This window comes from Stegodyphus dumicola, chromosome 12 (assembly GCF_044657685.1).
Source record: "Stegodyphus dumicola isolate Sdum_Otavi_A_Nest chromosome 12, ASM4465768v1".
In the NCBI taxonomy this organism is placed as follows: domain Eukaryota; kingdom Metazoa; phylum Arthropoda; class Arachnida; order Araneae; family Eresidae; genus Stegodyphus; species Stegodyphus dumicola.
Genome location: NC_140779.1, coordinates 98,358,575 through 98,380,968, shown reverse-complemented (window position 1 = coordinate 98,380,968; position 22,394 = coordinate 98,358,575). Strand labels below are relative to the sequence as shown.

General features: G+C 31.3%; 1 protein-coding gene across 1 annotated transcript in view; it reads right to left on the bottom strand.

Annotated features, from left to right (window-relative positions):
* Positions 1-1,151: 1,151 nt before the first annotated feature.
* The window catches only part of LOC118185357 (deoxynucleotidyltransferase terminal-interacting protein 2), a 43,392-nt gene continuing 22,149 nt past the window's right edge, over positions 1,152-22,394 (bottom strand). Inside the window, exons 4-7 of the mRNA XM_035355200.2 lie at positions 21,538-21,633; positions 19,162-19,326; positions 18,632-18,741; positions 1,152-1,333 (exon numbers count right to left, since the gene is read on the bottom strand). Coding sequence (XP_035211091.1) covers positions 1,195-1,333; positions 18,632-18,741; positions 19,162-19,326; positions 21,538-21,633 — 510 coding nt within the window. The 3' untranslated portion in view covers positions 1,152-1,194. The remainder of the gene's footprint in view (positions 1,334-18,631; positions 18,742-19,161; positions 19,327-21,537; positions 21,634-22,394) is intronic.

The window sequence follows — 22,394 nt, the reverse complement described above, 5'->3', positions numbered from 1 at the left end:
CACACTGATTATTCTGAAACATGGTCACCCAACATTTAATTTACCATGGATACACAGTTCACCACTAATTATGATAAAAAACTGTGAGGAGAGAAATAAACAAGATTCATTCAGCAATATAAAAGTTTTGTATGACATATATTTGTTGGACCTACAACCATACATTGCATTGAACTTTCTTTTTCTCACAAAATTAAGTAACAAATTAAATTTTAGTTTGAAAAATACCCCACAGGTCTACAGACCATATTTAAAGAATCACTGCTTTACTGCATATTAAAGTATATAATTCTAATAATACTTTATGTAATATAAGTAATCCATTGAATTAATGTAACTCCATATTTTTTCTAAATGGAGTTGCACTTTTCATCAAAACTAAAAGGCAGGATATCAGTTATAATTAAAATTACAAACTGGTTATCAGGGGTCATACCATAATGATTTGAATGTGACAAATATCCTTCCAAGAAGCCAACACAAAAATCAGCAATGTTGTAAAAATACTCGGCAATGAAAAAAAAAATTCCCTATAATTGTATTTCCAAAATATTAAACGGATTCTAAAATAATATAAAAATTGTACATTTCTGAGAGAAAAATGTACAGCAAACTGCTTTGATTTCATACAGTTATTTGGCATAAACATCAATGAACACACCCAAGGAAATGCCAAAATATCCAGCAAACTGCTTTGCTTTCATTCAGCTATTTGACACAAACTCATCAATGAACACATCTGCACAAAAGTCTAAGCAGAGATGTGAACCACAAAGCTGAAGTTTAAAGAAATAATATTGGAAATGATGAAAATTAAAAAAAAGAGTAGTAAAAACTTGTATTTCAAAAAAAAAAAAAATAAATAAAAAAATAAATAAAAAAATAAAATAAAAAAAAAATAAAAAAAAAAAAAAAATAAATAAATAAATAAACTAGATTTTTCCCAAATGTAAACTCAAAATTTTAAAATATATTTGGAAAATATAATATCTTGAAATGTATTTTTAAAGCAATAGTCAGAAAACAAACATGCTTAATTATGAGCATATTCAATGCAATGGTATTATTTAAGTAAATTTTAAAAATGATGTTCTCCACTATATTTGAAAAATTGTAAAAAATACAGTGACACTAAAGAAATGAAACAGGAATTTTTAGAAAAAAAAACAGAATTTATATTTTATACAGTTTAGGCTATTTTTTATTCTTCTTAGATTTCTTTTTAGTATCAGTTCCTCTAGCTTCTAATAATTTTGTTTTCTTTGCTTTTTTCCGGCGAATAAACTTTCTTGGTTGAGACAGCTCAAATTCAGTAATCTTCCTCTTTTGGTACCTGCACAAAAATATTTTCAGATAAATAAACATCATATATCTTTAAAACTCATTTCATGTTTTCCCCATTTTCCATCACCGTACATAAAATTCTATGCAATTCATTCAACAAAAATTCTGTTGATTACAACAAAAAGATTTAAAACTGTTCCTCACCAAAATTGAAAAATAATTAAACAGAGACAATTTTATGTCCTTAATAAATAAATAAATATATAATTATGGGTGTTACTAAAATTTTACAAGAATGAAATAAAATAGTAAACAGCACGCAAGTCTGAAATCGTTAAACGAGTTTATACTGATTTCAGATATTAACTTCACTTTTCCAAGTAATAAAAAAAGAAAGCATACACAGTAATATCTCACTATAAGGAACCCAGCTTCTAACATCCTAATAAAATGAACCCCTTTTGTCCCATCCGATTTTGTTACACTTAAGCCTTTGACTGCTCAATTTTTTTTAATCAAAATCGATTCTAATATTGCATATCTTTTCATTACATATTCTAAATCTACATATATTTGAGAGTTAAAATACATAGCACACTGTAGCCAAGATATTTTAAATATACATTTTGGTGTATAAAAACAGGCTTTCATAAAAAAAAAAAAAAAAAAAAAAAAAAAAAAAAAAAAACAAGGTTCCAGACATTCTAATTCTACTTAACATTTTTAAACACTAAATTTGTGAGCACACTTAACAATTGCCCCCCTTAACAATCAAACTGACTCCTGTGGGGCAAGAGCCCCCATGCTTGAAAACATTGAAATACAGTAAGAACGTAACATATTAAACATAATCACGGATTAACTACTGATAACTATCACAATATTTTTTAAAAGGAGCCTACATTTCAATAAGAATGTCTGCAATGTTCTTTTTTTTTTATTATTTGGAAGTTGTCAATCACTTGCATACAAAACTTCAGAAGCTTTAATTTTTGCAATGGGTTGTCCTTAAAGTATCTTTTGTCTTTTCTTTATGTAAAGTACATAGGCATTCCACGACTGTGGAGATGCAAACATTTTGGATGGTTACTGAATCATTTTGTAATTCATTACCATCTGGAGATTTCATTACTATATAGTCCAAAAATAATTTATTTCACTACTGCTATCTTCAAAATAATTAAAATTACATTCAGTATCTGAAATAGCATTAGGAACATATATTCTATCACTCGCTGAATGTTGCCTGCAAGCCTTATTCTGAATGTAAAAAATGAAAACATTGGGACCACTAACAAAATCAATAAATCTCTATGCAAATACTAAAATTTGGGCAACAGTATTGTACTCTGCTTACCCAAAACCCAAAAGTATTATAAGAAATCCATTCTTGATGATTAAATGGGGGAAAGCAGGATATGCTTCAAAACAGAGGAAAAACTGCACACCCCTAAAAACTGTGAGATGAACAAATTTTGTTACTTTCATGTTACCTATGGAAATTGCAAGATGAGCAGTCTGAGGGTTGATGTTATTTTATACTGCTATAGCTAATTCCAGAGGTTTGAAAATCGGATATAATATTCTATATGAATATCTTCCTCTTTTTCATATTTTTTCAAGAATTTCTGCAGGTTTTAATAAAAAAAATTACTAATTCTTTAAATCATCCATGTTTAGAATGACACATTAAAGCAAAACACCTTTGGATGACTTTTCTATTACATTCACCTTCACTTTTCTCTGTGTTCTAAACAAAGGCTATGGTGAAGTAAGTGACACCCAACCTTTAAGAACAAGGACATATTAAGCATATCCTAGAACTTTGCATAGGGTTGCTACTCAAACATGAGAACGAAATTCCGTGACTTTTCAGGTGTGTTTCAAGAAAATTTCAGACTCCGCATAGTGTGCATTGGCTGTGCTGGCACTTGAAACACAAAAATTTGCCAATCACGCATGACTTTATATATATATTCAAGCTTGTTTCAGCTTGAGACTGGGGATTATACATATAATCCCCAAAGCATTACTTTTATAACTATAACAGGAGTTGTTTTCTTCCCTGAGGACTGAGATTAGAATCTGCCCAATCGGTATTTAAAAATGTCTTTTCTGCAGACATTTTGCAGCTAAAGGATGAAAGAAATCTATTTAATAATATTTTATATTAAATTCAAGTATTTTATATTTATTTAGCATTATACAGTATAAAGTCTTTAATCCGGACGTCCATAATCCGGACCTCAAAGCTACAAACTTTCTGCACATGCGTAAATGCATAATGTGTTTAGGCATGCATGTTTAATGTATAACAAACGGTATAAGGTAGGCTAAAATTATCTATTTCAGTTAATGTTGCAGATTGCGTTGTTCCTTAATCTCCTAATTGGATTCCGGCTTATTATTTTTTGCAGACTGTTAGAACAATTTTATAAAAAAAAAAAACTTGAACTTCCAATTATGTCAAAATGAGTTTCTGATTCTGGAGCTGCCAAAAGATCTACAAAGTGAAAGCATGTTTTGATGTCCATTAAACAAAAAGTGGAATTGCTGCAAAAATTGGATAAAGGCATGAAGTGACAGATAGGTGATTTGTTTCTCTACCATGCCGAAATCTGTTTATCAGTTTCACGCTGCTCTGCGGGGAAGGGGGACGTCGCTGCGGGCAATTAACTGAAAGCTGATCTGTCAGCACTATCCTCATCTTCAGGGCAGATGTTTTTATTTTATTCGACTTATAATTCCTTACTAAATGTAGTGTTTCATCTCGATGTACTCCAATATGATTTAAATCAATTTCCTCGTCATTATAAATATCATGAATACACATCAAATAATTTTCTAATTTCGACTATGCGTAATGTATGCTTTATGCATGCGTGCATGCATTGAAAGAAATGTTTAATAAAGTAAACAAATAAATATTAAGCTTTTTTTTTTAAATTTTGATACCTTTTAGATCATAATTGTTCTTTATTTCATAAATTGCGGTTTCATATTTTTAATTGTATAATTTCTGCATGCCATCCTAGCAGATTTAAATTGATGTCTATAATCCGGAAAACCCCTAATCCGGAATCGCCGAAGTCCCGACGAGTCCGGATGAAAGACTTTGTACTGTACATAAGCAAAAAATATGTGCACTAAATTTCGTGATGATATGTCATATTACTCCTGCAATTAATTTCACAAGTACGCCAGAGAAAATTGCTGAGAATTTGAAAGTATTATTAACTAATAATACATAAATTTACAAGGAAGAAGACACATTAAATGATATGAATAACATTAAAATAAAGTCAGTTATTTAAGGATTTAAAACTGAATTACAAAAATTGATGGTATTTTGACAAATATAGACATATTAAATGGTTAGCCTAGATCAGGGCTTCTTAAACTTTTTTTCAATCATGACCATTTTTCATCACTGAGATTTTTTTCGTGACCTCCAGGACCTCAAAATATTTTTTAAAGTTTTGTAGGATCTCATAAGCATTGTGCAAATCCAACACATGCATGAGTGAAACTATCAGCTTCTTCACTTGTTACTGTAATATACTATTGCAGTTTTAGGTCATTAACTTTAATTTCTAATTTTAAGACATAATGAAAATTTTAAATAAATAACAGACGAAATGACAGCGTCACATGCAAAATGAACGTTTATATTATAAAAAGAATGCGTCGAAACATTTTTATTTTATCTTTGCCTGTATTGTTTTATCTTTGTCTATATTGTTTTATCTTTATCTATTTTCAGATACATTGTGTAAAAATATTTGGTAATTGTAAAATTATTATAATATAATAAGTTAAAGAAATATACAAACCGCTAAAATTTTTGGCAGCGCTCTACTGGTTTAAGTTAAGACCCGGAGTTTAAGAAACTCTGGCCCAGATGACTTTTTTTTTTTTTTTTTTTTAAATTTTACTGCAAAATTATAAATAAGTCATTTAAAAAAGAAGAAAAGGTTTAAAAGATTTTGTTTTATACAAGAATGGGGGGGGGGATTTACTTTCGTTCAACATGCACTGCCCGTGCATATGCGAATTTCTGGATGCTCAAGGTTACTGGAAACTTGCTTTGCCTTTGCAAAGATTTAATTGGCGCTGCAAAAAGTAGCTCTCTGCCAGTTGTCCGAATGACACTCAAGTGATACATGATTTGCCAAGAAAGTGATTACTGGGAAAATCGCTTTTTGGGGGATCGCAGTACGAAATTCCCAAACTTTTACAGATTTTGACTAAAATATTTAAATTCCCTGACTTTTACTAGTTTTCTAGGTAGCTTGGCAACTCCGTTTGCATAGGGTATAAATGACTGATTTCTCAGATTCCATTCAAATTCTTTGACTGAGTCGTCACACAGAGCTCTATTAAAGACTGAAAATTTTGAAATTCAAGATGGTAAATTGCTTCACTTGATTTGTCTTGCACTTGATTTGTTTTGCGGATGCAAGATGCATTTGATTTGTCTTACAGAGAATGAAATCTTTTTATCCATATCTGTTTTACTTGAGAGTATAAATGATATGCAAGTTCCGTCCTCCAGAAGGATTCTTTGCATTCATTAAATATTTTGCAACACATAGGATATTCTTTACAACAGTTATTGAGCTTTGCTCTGCAACCACACATCTTAAATGAATGTTAAAGGTAAATTCATCAACACCTTTTATTTGTTTTCATACAAATATACAATAACTGTTTTTATATTTTTTGCAGTTCGAGAACAGAAATTTGAAGAATTCCGATACCTCTAATTTGAATATTCAAAAATTAACTCAAGGAATTGATATTTATGCCATTGATGCCATATTTTTATATTTATGCCATAAACAGAAAACTGGAACTATTTCAATACAGACAATACAATCCCAAAACTGTTATACTAAAAGAAGCCACAAACTTATATTCCCAAAACCAGAATTTTCTTTTACTCTGAAACATTCTGTGTGAGAACTCATTACATGTTTACCTTCATTATTATTTGGTTACTAAAAACCCAGTACTAACTTTGGATTTTAATTTGTGAAACATTTATAGTTTTGTTGCATTAATTTGTAGACAAATGTACAGTTAGAGAACATGATTTCCAAAAGAAATTAAATCTATAGAGCCTGAAGATGATATGTTACAAGTTTTGCTCTTGTGTGATGTTACTGACTCCTAGTCTCTTCAACATCAGCTTCTTCCCTACTGTGTGGGCCTAACATTTTTTTTTTTTTTATTATTTGTATAAGTTAGCGATGTCAGCATTAGAAAGGGCCTAACATTGTTTTTATACTGACCTTGGATGCATATTAATGATATGAATAAAAAACTGGTCTGCATTAAAATAAAATACTTCCTTGGGCAATTTTATAAATAAAAAGACAAATTAACTTTTCATTAGAGATGGAATAAATAGTAAATTTTACCATTAAATTAATTGCACATTAATCCATTAAAATTTATGTCTCTACTTACCTTTTACACACACAAAAAAAGGGCATGATCGAAATATACTTTAGCATTAATTTTCTTAGTTTAATAACTTCAATTAAAATTCGGCTTTAGCATTTTTTAAGTATAGATTTAACTTAAATTTGATTTATTTATACAGTTACCAACTTGCTTTTGAGATCCTCCGACTACTAACATATTTACTTTCACATTTCTCTCCCTTACAAATATCCCTTTCTAGCTTTCTCAGGATATGATTTAGAAACTTTGATGCATGACTGCAATGTACAAAATATGAGCAAGCAGCAAAGTTCCTTGTAGAAGGATTGTCTTTATTATGCAATTTATTGAGACTCATCCTCTGACTGAAAGAACTAGTGCCATTTGCTTTTCAATCATCTAGGTTTTTCCAATAACCCTTCTTAAAAACAGTATGCATCACAGCATTCTGTTGATTTTCAAGAGGTAAAATTAGTAAAAGTAAAAAAGGGCATAAAATATGTATGTAAATAAAATATTTGGCATTTAACTTTAATACACTGCTTCATTTAGTATAGCTACTTGCAGTACTTATGGATTAATGTGCAATTTGGCAACCTTGGCCCACTTTGGCAGTTTTTTACAGATGAAAAGGTAAACAAAAACTAATGAAATAAAAGTTATCAAATGGAAGCTGGCAATTTTTTTCTTTTTTAAAATGTTTTCAAATTATCAATATTCATCATAAGTGGCAAATATTATCAACATATCAAATTTTAATTAATAAATAAGAATTACAAGATACACTTAAAAATAAAATTAATTCTCTGCAAAATTCCTTACTTTTTCAGGGTTCGTACACATTTCTGCGAATGGAAATTAAGTACTTTTAAGGAGCATTAATGAAAAAAAATAAAGAACCTCTCAGCAAATGGGAATTGAATAAATTCAATTAATGATATTAGCTATGCCTGAATTTCACTTTTGTGATATTATCCTAATAATACATTAGATGCATAAGTGGAATGCATTATTATTAAACATAATTTAATAAACATAATTATAAAACAAATTTGAGAATAAAATCAACTTTATAAAATTTATCGGGTCGCATTAAATATTTTACCCTATAATAAATTAAATTAAATATTTTACCCCTAGGTATTTCTCCCCCTTTTAAAGGGCGACTGGGGATTAGGAGACCCAATTGCCAAATCCTGGTGGTAGAGAATCATCATCCACCACCTTTTTTTAGGTCAGCGCCACTGCAGAGACATTATAATTTTTGGAAGTAGGAGATGGAAAATGAGCCCCCTCACCGGGCAGGACTCGAACCACAGACCTCTTGAATACGCGTCGAGCGTGCTGACCACTACACCACGACGGCATGCTAAGAAGGCGGAGAAATGTCTTATAACCTTTATAATAGTACGACATATTTGAAAGAAGATTAGTGACTTTTTATTTATATTTTACTAAGTTGATTTCTTTATGTCTCATTTTGTCATATACTTGCTCAATTTAGAGGTTTGGTAAATAGCAGGCAGATTTTATGTCATTGGCATAGGATAAAATGAAAAGTAAAATCATAATCAGCATGATTTGTTACAGAAGGCTGGCTGTTACTACTGTTGCTGCTTGCCTAGAGGCTTGCTGATCATAACAAAACTGAAAGCCTTATGTAGGCACCGTTGGCAAGTTTTGAAAGTTAGTTGTGTTCTGCCTGTCTGACGCAGTTAGTGTCATAACTTCCTGTAGAGTTCCAGGGGTTGTAACTCAGTTAATATATTTTAAGATTCCAATAAGCCACTAAAGCTTCAGAGGTGATAAGTTGTTTGTATTATTTTAAGTCTCACTACATGCAAACAATTAAGTTTTACATTAATTTTTATATTTTTGTGCTTTATCTTGTGACCACGGTAAAGATTAATGAAAGGCAATAACTCACTTTAATATGCAAAGATAACTTTTAAGTGCGACCAGTTAGTTACAAATAATTAATAGCTAGTTAGATAAAAGTTAAATAGTCCAAAACCTCTGACAGACATGAATCAAATTATTGCCAGGTTTGAAAGTAAATACAAAATCAGATACAGGTTTAAATAAACCTCTTATTTAAAAAGACCTTAGAATATAAAGGCATGTTCTTACACTAGCAAAATAAATTACAGCTTATGGTGATCTAATTAAGCAGGAACAATAAATTCAAACTAAAATTGTGAACTATTAATTAAACACTACACGATTTAATTTTAATCTAAGCTCAGTAACACTTTGCAACAAACTCGTAACTCGTCGTAACATAGTTATCGCATAACAAATTCAAATATCAGCAGCGATAACATAAAGACGAATAATTACATATTAGCAGAGCTACTAGGAACCAATGGACCATATAAGCGAAGGCCAGAAACAAATCCTGCTTACAACCCCAAAACCTTAGTTTAAAAATTATTTAAGTGATTTTCATTCTGGTGAGAAAACGGAAAGGGAAAATTATAGCAAAAACCAAAATTATAAACAATTGCTAAATGTACATAATAATAACTGTATATACTATCTTTGAAGAATAATTTTCTTTCGCTTCATGTATTTGATTTCTTTCTTCAACATGTTTACTCTTCATTTTATAAATTTTGTATTTAATTAAAGATTTCTGTTATTCTAAAAAACTAAATGGATTCAGAATGCATAGGAAAAGGTCTCAGAATAAATATAAAAGAATATATGGCATACTTGTCAACCTATGACACTCAAAAATCAGGAGATTTTTTTAAGAAATCAGGAGATTTTTCACAATGTTAAAAAGACTTTTTAAATGATAAAAATATAGTTTTTAATAATGAATTAACTTTAAATAGTTACTAAGTCTTAAATGCAAGCAAAACAAAAATACCTTAGACATAAAAAACATTTTTATTACTTTCATCGTTTAAAAAAAAAAAAAAAAAAAAAAAAAAAAGGCACTTTAATCAGTTTTCATACAAATGTTATGGACAGTGGCAGATTTTGCTCTCGTTAAGAAAGAAACTTCATAATTTTGTTCATAGCAATTGCCACGTAGGCCTGCTTTCGCTAATAAAAATTTTCTAATGTGTCATCACTAACATTAGATCTAAATTTAGTCCTCGTTTTCGCAACAACACTGAAAATCCTCTCACACTCTGCATTACTATGGGGAACTGTCAAGATGGCCAACATAATTCTAGAGAGTTCACTATATTTTAAAATTCCATCAGCACCTTTCAATTTTCCAATTAAACTTCACTGGGTGTCAATCCTAGCTGATTTTATAACTTCATCCAAGTTTTCTAATTGTAAACTGAAAAATTGCGACTGCAGTATATCAGTAGCAACATCAATATCATCATCTTTCATGACTAAATGAAGTAACACAGGAAATCTGTTCAAAAAGTACCTTATATCAAAAAAAGATGCATTTGCTAGAGCAGAAACATCAGCAACTTTAGCATGCAAAATCACTTCATCGTTGACTGGAAATTTATGTAGTGTGTAATCACATACTCGACAGAAGTAACTTCTAACATGAAGATAAAACTTATTTTTATCTTCTTCTGAAAGTTCTTCCACTACTTTTGTAGTTGCAGCTCCTATTACCAAATCTTCATCTTCCTTCTGATTTTCTGTTTCACCATAAATCACATCATATATAGAATTACAAGACAAAACACAGACTGGTTTTACAAACTTTGATAAAATGTCTTTAAACAGATCATAAATCATTGATTGCAAAACATGAATTAATGGAATTCTGCTTTGTAGAATTGTGTTCAGAACATCGAATGATGGCAAAATGAATTGTAAAAAAAAAGCAAAAAGCTTTGTTAAGGTCCGAAGAAAAAAACATAAATATTCGTTCTTCACAAGATAAACTTACAGTAATCGGAAAATGTTTCGTGTGTTGAGCAATTTTTTTTATTTTTTTTTTTTTATTTTGAGAGAAATTTGTATCAGCTTTACGCTTATATTTTGCAGTATTATTTTGAGAACTGCCAGCTGAATTGCTGAATGATGCAGAAATTACAAAAAATCAAAATTTTTCTCATTTCAGTATTATGCAGCTGTTGGAACTGTTTCAATTTTTCCTTTCTTTTAGAACTTCCTTTCAAGATAATAATAAATATCAACAATTGTTCATCCACATTTAATGGTAAAGAAGCTGCCCCTTTTTCAGCTGCTAAATTTAAGAGGTGACAAGTGCACCTCATAATCTGCAAATCTGAATTTGCCTTTCTTAAGATGCCTGCAACACCAGTCTTGAAGCCTACCATTACTGGTGCATTATCGGCACTGTGGTGATGGCGATAAGGAGCGCACCTTGCGCCTTGAAGATAAATTATTTAAACAAATAGAAAAATTAAACAAATGTATTGATCGCATTTCTCTTTCTCGTGGTCACTCGCCAAATCGCGGAGATCGCAATAAGGAAAGAAGCAATTCCAAAAGGAGAGATTATTCTGTTTGCTGGTATCATAGATGTTTTGGGAAAAAGTGTAGAGATGACAAATGTACAAAACCTTGTTCATGGCAGGGAAACGAAACCAGCAAAGAATAGAGGTGACTTATTCTTTGCCTCAAGTTTCACGTCGCCTGTTCGTTCGTGACCAAACCTTTCATTCTTGGTCGATACCGGCTCTGACGGGTCCTTACTTCCAGCAAATAATTCTCAAAAACGGAATTCGTCCCAACAAACACTTTTCGCTGCTAATTCTTCTACTATTCATGTTTATGGTCAAAAAACACTTTCTTTGGATTTCAAATTAAGACGACAGTTTACATGGACTTTTCTTATAGCAAATGTTAGTACACCCATTCTTGGAGCAGATTTTCTCCATTTCTTTGAATTGGTACCTGATCTCAGAAACAAATGTCTCAAAGATTTAAAAACGCAGTTTAAAACCGTCGGCTGCGTGAAAAATGCAAGCATTTATTCAGTAAAATTCACAAAATTTTAAAAGAATTTCCTTCAATTACTAGATTACCAGATCCTAACACAATACCGTTCATTATATCATAACTAAAGGTCCACCTGTGGTTGCAAAACCTCGTCGGTTACCTCCAGATCGCTTAAAAATAGCAAAACAAGAATTTCAAACTATGATGCAATTGGGACATTTGAGACCTTCGAGCAGCAATTATGCATCCCCACTTCACATAGTTCCAAAAAAGGGAAGTCTGGAATGGAGACCACTAGGAGATTATCGAGCATTGAACACTCAAACAATAAAAGACAAATATCCTATTCCATGCTTAGCCGATTTTACTGCTGCATTGCACGGTACTAAAATTTTTAGTCATGTTGACCTGATTAAGGCATACCATCAAATACCAATTAACCCAGCCGACATCCACAAAACCGCCATATGCACACCATTCGGTTTATTCGAAAGTACCCCTATGCAATTCGGCTTATGCAATGCATCCGCGACTTTTCAACGTTTTATAGATGAAGTCACGCTGGATTTAGAAGGTGTTTACGCTTTCGTCGATGACTTGCTCATAGCCTCTAAAGATTCTGAGGAACACTGCACGCATTTGAAAGCTTTATTTTCCAAACTTCAGGAATATGGACTTTGCATAAATGTTTCAAAATGCACCTTTGGTCAAACGTCTATTGATTTCTTAGGTTTTCACATTAGTGAAAACGGAACTGAACCCCTTCCTGACAAAGTCAAATGTATTTTAGATTTTCCTCAACCTACCACTCTCACTCAGCTTCGCCGATTTTTAGGCATGTTTAACTTTTATAGATGTTTCATACCTAAAGCAGCACATATTCTTTCTCCTTTAATAAAATTGTCAGAAGGCTATATTAATAAAAAGAAACCTCGTTCTCGTGTTCAGGATTCATTCCCACAATTAAATTGGAACGAGAATGCTGAACAAGCCTTTATTGCTGCCAAAAATGCCATTGCTCAGGCTACCCTTTTGAGACACCCTATTCTCGGAGCCCAGCTAAGCATCTAGGTAGATGCCTAAGACGTCGCAATAGGCGGCACACTTATGCAGTTGTCTCAACAAACATGGGAACCTATAGCATTTTTCTCTATGAAACTCAATAAAAGTCAACAGAAATGGTCTGCGTACGATAGGGAATTATTTTCAATTTATTCTGCAATTAAGAAATTCTGACACATGTTAGAGGGCAGAAATTTTATAATTTATACGGATCAAAAACCGTTAATATATGCTTTTAAACAGAATCCTCATAAATGTTCACCTCGACAATTGCGCCATTTAGATTTTATTTCTCAGTACTCTACTGATATTAGGCATGTGCAAGGTTCAAAAAACGTCGTTGCTGACGCTCTTTCAAGAATCAAAATTGATTCCATAACAAAATCTCCATTTTTGGATTTAAAAAAATTTTCGGAAGCTCAACGGCATGATCCGGAGGTACAAGACCTTCTCAAAAACAACACATTATCTTTGAAACTGGAATTTAAACCATGCCAATATTCTGATGGTAATATTCTTTGTGACATATCAACGGACATTCCCTGCCCATTTGTTCCGAATTCCTTTCGCAGACTTATCTTTAATCATCTGCATAATCTGTCACATCCAGGAATTGCAGCTACTACAAAGCTTATTTGTTCTCGTTATGTATGGCCCGATATGAAACGTCATATCAAAAATTGGGTGAAATCCTGTGAATCTTGCCAAAAATCGAAAATTACTAGGCATACTAAAGCACCACTGGGCACATTCTCTCTTCCTGATGCACGTTTTTCAGAAATCCATATGGATATCGTCGGACCATTACCTCCATCAGAAGGCAACGTGTACCTTTTGACTCTAATAGATAGATTCTTCAGATGGCCTGAAGCCATTCCCATCCCGGATATGAAAACGGAAACCATTTGCAGAGCCATCTTCAACTGTTGGATATCTCGTTTTGGCTGCCCATCGATCGTAACTACAGACCAAGGTTCTCAAATGAGATCCGCACTTTTTGCAGGATTTACGCGCATTTTGGGTACGAACAGAATCACAACAACAGCCTATCATCCAATGTCCAACGGCATTGTTGAACAATTTCATTGACATTTAAAATCTTCTCTCAAGGCTCACGAGACCAATAACTGGACTGAAACACTACCAGTTGTTATGCTTGGTATTCGGAGAGATCTACAGTCATCTTGTGCTGAACTGGTGTACGGCACAACTCTCAAGCTGCCTAGTGATATGATAACATCATCTAAGATATCTCCGTATGACACACAATTTATCACGAATCTTCGGCATAGAATGTAACAATTGAATCCAATAGCAACATCTGCACATTGCCAAGAAAAGTGTTACGCAAGTGCTACCTGAAAGTCGTGTACGCATGTATACTTATGTGTTGATCGAGTAAAGCCACCTCTGTGCCAACCATATACAGGTCCGCATTAAGTCCTTTCTAGAACGAACAAAACTTTCACAATTGATGTTAACGGTCTGAAATCTACTGTGTCTATAGACCGTGTGAAACCAGCCTATTGACTCTAGATTTCCTGAACTGAAAACAAATAAAGACTTAAAGACAGTTCAGCAGAATAAATCTGCAAACGAACTCTCTAAGAAAAAAAAATGTTACCAGATCGGGAAGACATGTTCACTTCCCTAAGAAACTTGCTTCTTACATAACATTTTAAAACATTTTTTTAAAATTCATATCTTAAAATATTTCTTGTTATTTCATGTTTATTATATGTGTCAATACCTTGTTATATATTGAATTGCATTTTGATCTTTTCTAATTTTATATTCTAATTTTGTAATCATGTAAAAAATACCCGACAGTACGGATCCTCCGAGATAATTTCATAACCTATGTCGTTCCTTTGAATAGCCATTAAAGGAACTGGGGGGAAACTCTGTGGTGATGGCTATAAGGAGCGCGCCTTGCGCCCTCCGATAAGTGTGGCAACCCTAGAGGAGAAATTTCTTACGAGTAGCGAGCAGAGCAAAACAGGCAGGCTGTCGGGCAGTGTGCGCGAAGTTCCGAAATAAAGCATAATTTTTATTGTGCACTATGTCTTGTTAATATTTATATTAATGCAGTAAGAACATAATCTGTGATATGGAATTCGAGGATTGGTGGTAAAAACATATAGGAAAACACCATAGCACCAAGCGCTAAGCAATTATCCAGAGGGACTGCATTTTATTTTAAAGTTTTAATAATTAGCTGTGCTATATTAAAGCCTGTCAAATGTCCTTCTAAAGTGGGGACAGAAAGTAAACTGTACTCAATTTCTGAAGACTCTGGATTAAAAAAAGAAACAATTGGATACAGTTTTGAATTGGTATTATTGCTTCCATCCGTAGAGAGGCAGAACGGAGCTGTTTTAATGCAATCAATAACTGAAGATTTATTTTTCAAACCCATTTCTTTAACAATTGCACCTGTTTTGGTCCTTGCACTTGAGTATTTCTTAGCGATTTCACTATTGAGAAACATTTTTCTAAATAAAGCTGCAGCGTGATCCGATGCATTCAGTGGCAGGTTGTGCTCCAGTAAAAAGGCAGAGAACAGACATTCTGCATTAATCACTTTTTGGTCTTTTGTTTCCGAAGAAAAATTTTATTTTTCGTTTTTTCAAAACAACTCATGTTGTCCTTGTGTTTTTGTGTATGCACATGTTTGAACGCACATGTCAACTGTGTACGATTTTTGAAACGTGCACGAGTATTTCACCTTTCTCGCAGACATATCAAAAGACAATAATTTCTAAAACTATTTCCTAAAGGCACGTGTACTCACACAACTCAGGACAAGATGAACGAAATAGTGAAAGAACATCCAAAGAACGGCCAACGGCCTTGAGCTTGCTTTGTGCTCATTGGCTAATATATGCCAGATGACACGCAGTGGAGCTCGATGCCCATTGGACAACTGGAGAATGAAGTTTCTGGATACGTATGCTGTCAATCACAAAGCAGAAATTCTCATCTGATTCGCAAGGTTTCATTTTAGATATAATCTAGAGAAAATTCAGTTGCTTTCAGACGTCCAAAATCACTTTTTTTTGTTCATATAACGAAGTATTAAGCCAAGTTCCATAAAAATCGTGAGAAATATTAAGAATAAGAAAAAGTCGGGAGAAATATATTGTAAATCGGGTTGGCGGGAGAGCGGTCGAAAATCGGGAGTCTCCCGCCTAAATCGGGAGAGTTGGCAACTCTGATATGGTAAGGGCTGGTTACAGAGCCGGTGTAGAATTTAGTGACACAACAAGCAACAAAAATCTAGAAATGGTAACATTTTAGAATTTAGAAAGGCACTAGGCAGCAGAATTTAGGATACACAGAGATTGCATCAAGTGGAAATACACTTAGCGCCAGCCCTGTGTGTGATGCACAGAGACGTAGCTAGGGTTTTCAGCGCCCGAGGACAACTTAATATTTTACGCCCCTTCTGTAAGCCAAGAATGAAAAACATTTCATTCTAAAGTTGTGTTACATCAATTTGGCACTTTATGGATGCTACACCTGGAAATAGATGTCCCCTCTTGCCCCAACCTAGCTATGTCACTGATGATGCATTGAGACATATATAGATGAATCTTTGCCAGTTTTCAATTTTTTTATTAATAGAAAATTCCTTTCTATAAATGACTGTCCATGTGATAAGATATAAGCATTTCTGATATCTTACTATACTTGTGTCTACTGAAAAGTAGAAAAAACAAAGGAAAGATAAACATGTTAAGAAAAAGACTTTTAGTATCAGAAGCAAAACTTTCAAATATCATGTTTTCATTGTTCTTCCAAAAATTCTCCAAAAATTAAATGTTCATCATAAATTTTCTACAAAATACATCCATTGCATATTAATACCATGAAGACATTTTTCTGAAATCTAGATTCGTGGGTTTATAAATCTTGCCTTCAAATCCTTCTAAACTTTCTAAGTTGCAGTGTCTAAAATCCTAAAGAAAAATTTCCCCTACCAATTCTGTAAGAGCAAAAAGCCAGAAATATGTTGAAAAAAAAACAGAAGAAATAAGTGTAAAATTAATTTTGTAGAGAAAACTGACGCATATTGAGACAATTACATGGAAAAAACTCTTACCATAAAAAAAATTTAAACGAAGGCATATTTAATTAATTACATAGTTATTTTTCTTTTGCTAAGAATTGTTTCTTAAATTTAAGCATTTATTACATAATTTATTTTTCAGATTCAAAATACTGTACAAGTCGCCAAAATGGAAAGTAATGTATGCCACTTTACAATATGATAGCGAAAAATAGAAATGTTTCACTTTAATATTATTTCTTGAATACAATTTCAATATATTAGCATTATTTTAATGAAAATGATCAATGTTATGTTTAAAAAAATATGATCGAAAAATTTGCAGATTTTTGAATTAAAAATATTTTACAGAAGCTGATTTTAAAATCCCCGAAATGTTGGTAAGTCACTAAATTTGGAACCTTTTAATACAGAATTCACATTCCCTAAAGCGAAAAGTAGTTTAAGATCTTTTCATTAGAAAAAATAAAGCAATTTCCAAATGCTTATGTTTCACTTCTTGCTCAGAAACTGAGTATCACATTGTTTGTATTAGAAATAGAAACAAATTATAATCCATGAACCTATTCACCCACTCAAAAGATAATTATATTTGTCAATGAATCGTCAAAAATATTTGTCCAAAATGCTAATTCACATTAAAATGGCAGTCATAAAAACAGACAGAAATTTCAGAAGATAAAAATTAAGGACTTCCTCCCAAATTCGATCAAAATTAAGGACTTTTAAGGACCAAAAATCGATTCCAAAAAATCTAAGGTCTTTTAATGACTCTTAAGGACTGTACGAACCCTGTTTTTAACTTACATACAGCAATCTTTTTTTTGTTTAAAAAATATCAGATAATAGCATAAATTTGGCACTGCACACCGGCTATCTATTAAATGATTCTCATCATCATTCTCTTCAGCAATTTTGCAGAGAAATAATTAATTTCCAGCAGAACTTTTCTCACTGTTGATAAATTCCTCAAGGCATATTTTAAAATTAAATTCAAAGCAAAAAATACCATGATTTGTCTTTAAAACCTTTGGAACTTGGAACAGAACAAAATAACTGCATATAAAAAAGGCAAAGCTGCTTGCCTGAAGAATTGTTAGGAGACTGACTCCCTGAAGAAAGTTTGTATTAGCCGCCAGAGTTTGGCACATAGTAAAAATTTAGTGACTATTACTAAAGTGATTATGATACGAGTTGATATACAAGTTACTTACTGGCTTGGTAAAAAAGTCTGAAAAGGTTTTTTTTTATTATTTTGGTGCATATTTAACAAAAAACAGCAGAAATTAATTTTTTGCCCTGGTCTAGTGCAGAGTATGCTCACAAGCTGTCAATATTCTATTTCCAGTGGATATCTGATACTAAATCAAAAAATATTTTGCTTTTTGTGCAACCTGGCACTAAATTTTTGTATTAGTTCAGCATTCGACAGTAATTGGAGCAACAAGAACAACAATCACAATATTGAAACATTTATTTCATATGGCAGAATTCACTTACCTATTAACTGATTATTGTTGAAAAAACTTTAAAAAATACCTCTAAAATTGGAAATTATAAAATAATAAACCAATTAATCTTTATCTTACAAATACCAATTATAAAATCTCCAAATGACAGATCACTGACATCAAAGGACAAACCAAATGTCAGTTAAAGACATCATTCAGTTTCTTGCGAAATCTAAATCTTGCTAAGTAGAAACTGCATCATGAAGTAAAAATTTATTGGCATTTTACTTATCAGCTAATTTTTACTCTAAAAGTAATCAGCACCACTAAAATCGATTAGAAACAAAAACCTATTCACATATCATTTATATTATTTGCAAATTTTCTGATATGAAAATTTAAATATATTAATACATACCGTCGGAATTCTGCATCTGCAAGCAGTTCATCTACAAGAGTTTGTTTTCTCTGCTTCTTAGGAACACGAGAACTATAGAAGTCAACAGGTGATTCAACAAAAGTACCAATCTGTAGTGAAATATAATAATGTAAATGGAACAGCATTTCACTCAGCACTTAAATGTATCAGAAAAACCATATATAAAAATTACTCAATGAATCAATGCTTTTAGTTTTAAATACTGTTTGCATTATTTCATAAATTTTCTACTGCAAAAATAATGGATAGTGTAAGTAAAAGAAAATATTTACACATAGTAATAACCCAACAAAACTAAAATTTGAAGTATAATTAATTTTACACTTACATATCATTAATTAAAATATATAAAGAACTTTTAAAATAAATGCATGGAAACTAAGTTTTGCAATAAGCTTACATTTCAAGTACCTTAAGCTACATTAAGAAAAAATATTATAGTATTAAGATGTATGATATGCATGATTTTAAATTTCAGTATGAATATAAGTATACCTTAATAAACTTACTTCAAAATATTTTGGATTTGTTTTATTAGCACTACGTTTATAGAAATGTTTTGGATCTAGAGCTTGCCGCATTTGCAATAATAATAAATCATTTTTCTTTTCTTCCGTCATCTCGGGAGCTTTCATATTATACCAGTGGAAACCTTTGGTCTTTTCTTTTTCTTTCTAAATATAAAAAAGATGTAAGAGTAAATTTCTAATACATAACTTTTAATAACTTAGATATATAATAATAATAACTTTTTTTGTGCACACACTTGGTTCTATAAAATAATAACTTAATTTTATAGAACCAAGTGTGTGCACAAAAAATTAGCTTGTTCACTGTTGAAGCAATAGAATATCCATTCCATAACACATTTTAAATTTATTTTCAGTCCAAAATGCCCTTTGAATTTATCTTGAAATATAAATCCTGTATATTGCCAAATATAAGCTAATTGCATAAGCTGCCACTACGTTTTTTTCTTCAACAATTTAAAGAAAATTCAAAACTTGTCTATATATATATATATATATATATGTCAAAAGAAAAAAAAAACTAATCTAATCTCTGTAAAGTAAAATCCCAGATGTCGACAATAACCGTGGTGACTATATTTGAAAGTTAGCACATTTTTTTTCTATTCGTTTGTTGTCTTGTATATGATCTGTAGAATTTGTGCTAGTACAGTCAAAAGTCGTTAATTCGGACACCCATAATCCGGACCTGAAAGCTACAAACTTTCTGCGCATGTGTCGCATTGATGCATGCGCGTAAGACCTTTACTGGTGCGAATATGCGTGTGCGCATGCGCATAATAAGTTTACGCATGCGCGTTTAATGTATAACGGACGGCATAAGCTAAGCTAAAATTATCTAATTCAGTTTATGCTGCAGACTGCGTTGTTTCTTAATCTTCGAATTGGATCCGGCTTATTATTTTTTGCAGACTGTTAGAGCAATTTTATAAAAGCAAGCTTGAACTTTCGATTATGTCAAATAGAATTTCCGATATATATATATTAAAGAGAAAGTATTATCACATAAAACGAAGCAACTTAAACAACTTACGTTGAAAGAAATGTTTAATAAAGTAAACAAATAAATATTAAGTTTTTTTTTTTTTTTTTTTTTTGTAAATTTTGATACCCTTTAGATCATAATTGTTCTTTATTTCATAAATTACGGTTTCATATTTTTAATTTTATAATTTCTGCGTGCCATCTTACCAGATTTAAACTGATGATCTATAATACGGAAAAATTGATAATCCGGAATCGCCAAAGTCCCAACGAGTCCGGATTAACGACTTTTGACTGTATTGCTTTCTGGACCATTTTATTTTCCCTAAAAGATAGTGGGAAGAAAAATTCTTGTACAGCAAAATTTCAAACCATAGGTGATCATGTTTGCTGAAAATTCTAACTGTATGGCTACTTGGCATTTCCCCATAAATGAAAAACGAATTTGAAAGTGGAGACAAAACAATTTTGAAAACAAAATTTTAACACCATTAAAAAGAGTTCATCTAATAGGATATTTCTATTAACTGAATGAGAGAAATTCAATTTATCAAATGTATTAATTTTTAATGCATTTGAAAGGGGTATGTAATTTGTCAATGAAAAATTTGAATTCACAAAATATCATTAGAGGGTATGATAAAACATGCATACAAAACAAAAACGTTATAGTTACCAAATTTAAAATTAATCTTTTATTAGGACAAATGATTAGCAAATATCTTTTATCATCAAAATTCAATGAAACAAAATGTCAGAGATATTTACTTTTAGACTGAATTTTACTACATGTTAAACCAAATAATAATAGAGTAAGAGTGGAATTTGCTTCAGATAAGAATGGAGTAAATGCATAATTTGTTTCACGAAAGCAGATACAATTATTAACAAGGTTTCAAAATTTTCCTTTATTATTAATTTTATTAGATACACCAACATCTTAATAACTATTATATTATTATGACTTACTTTGTAAACTAATTCTTTACAATACTAAACAAACAAAAATTTATATTTAAATTACCATATTTAGTATTATATTGTAATGCACATTTTCCTGCCTTTCTTTTTCAAGTATCAGTAATAACTTAAATGAGATAGTTTGATAACTAGAAAAGATCTTTGATAAATTAAAATGAATCAGAATTAACACAATTTAGACTGTTCACAATGAATTTTAAATCTTTTTACAATATTCACAAATCAAAAACTTATTTCAATAATTTAATTTTTTAATGTATAACCAATATAGTGTTCAAATGCCTTAAAAAATATCTACACTGCATGCACAATAATTATAAATTCAAAAAATGCATAAAAGAGTTAACTTTCACAAATTTAACATATTGATGTTTTATAAAAATAGTTTACCAAGCCCTGCTTAGTTCTTTGCCTGCGGCTCAAATAAGTTGGAACTTTCTCTAATGACTCAAAATCTGGTTGGCAAACTACACTTTTCTTAAGATTCTAAATCAAAAAGTAAATAAATAAATAAACACAGGTGTATGAATGATTATAAAAAAATTAAATCTTACACAATACCTTCAAATTACAACATTCAGTTTCATTAAAAATCCCATCTAACAGATATTAAAAAAGATTATCAAATTCAAATTTATGATTTCTCAAACTCAAACAAAAACAAAAAAAATTACAAAGTGGAATGTTTTGCTGCAAAACACAAAGCATATGAAATAAAAAGTAACGACACAAGCAGTAAAGCATAAAAAAAGTATGGTTCTTATGTATTATCCTGTTGACCATCAAGCATTACTGTGGAATTCTAAAGGGTGCTAAGTTACACTTGTAAAATTAAACTTGTGATCATGCTTCACGATTCTATTTTATTCACGAGTTGGGAGTTTTTTTTTTTTTTTTTAGAATATGAGTAAATCAAGAGTCAATATATCCATTCCATGAAACATTTTCATGTAAAGGACTCCAGTAATTCAAAAATGAAAGTTCCAATTGAAAAACAGTATTTAATGAAGAAACTATTTATATTATTCAAACACGAAATTTACATACAATATAAATTTCCCCATCATAGGGCCAAGATTAGTTTTACCAAGAACAAATATTATAATTATTGGTTATCACCATGTTGCCAAAACAGATAATTTTCAAGCGTCACACATACCCTAAACAAACAAAAAAAAGTTTTACAACACTACTTGGGCCAATTAATGGGATTACACATAGTACCAAAAGTTTATTTCCTTCAACCC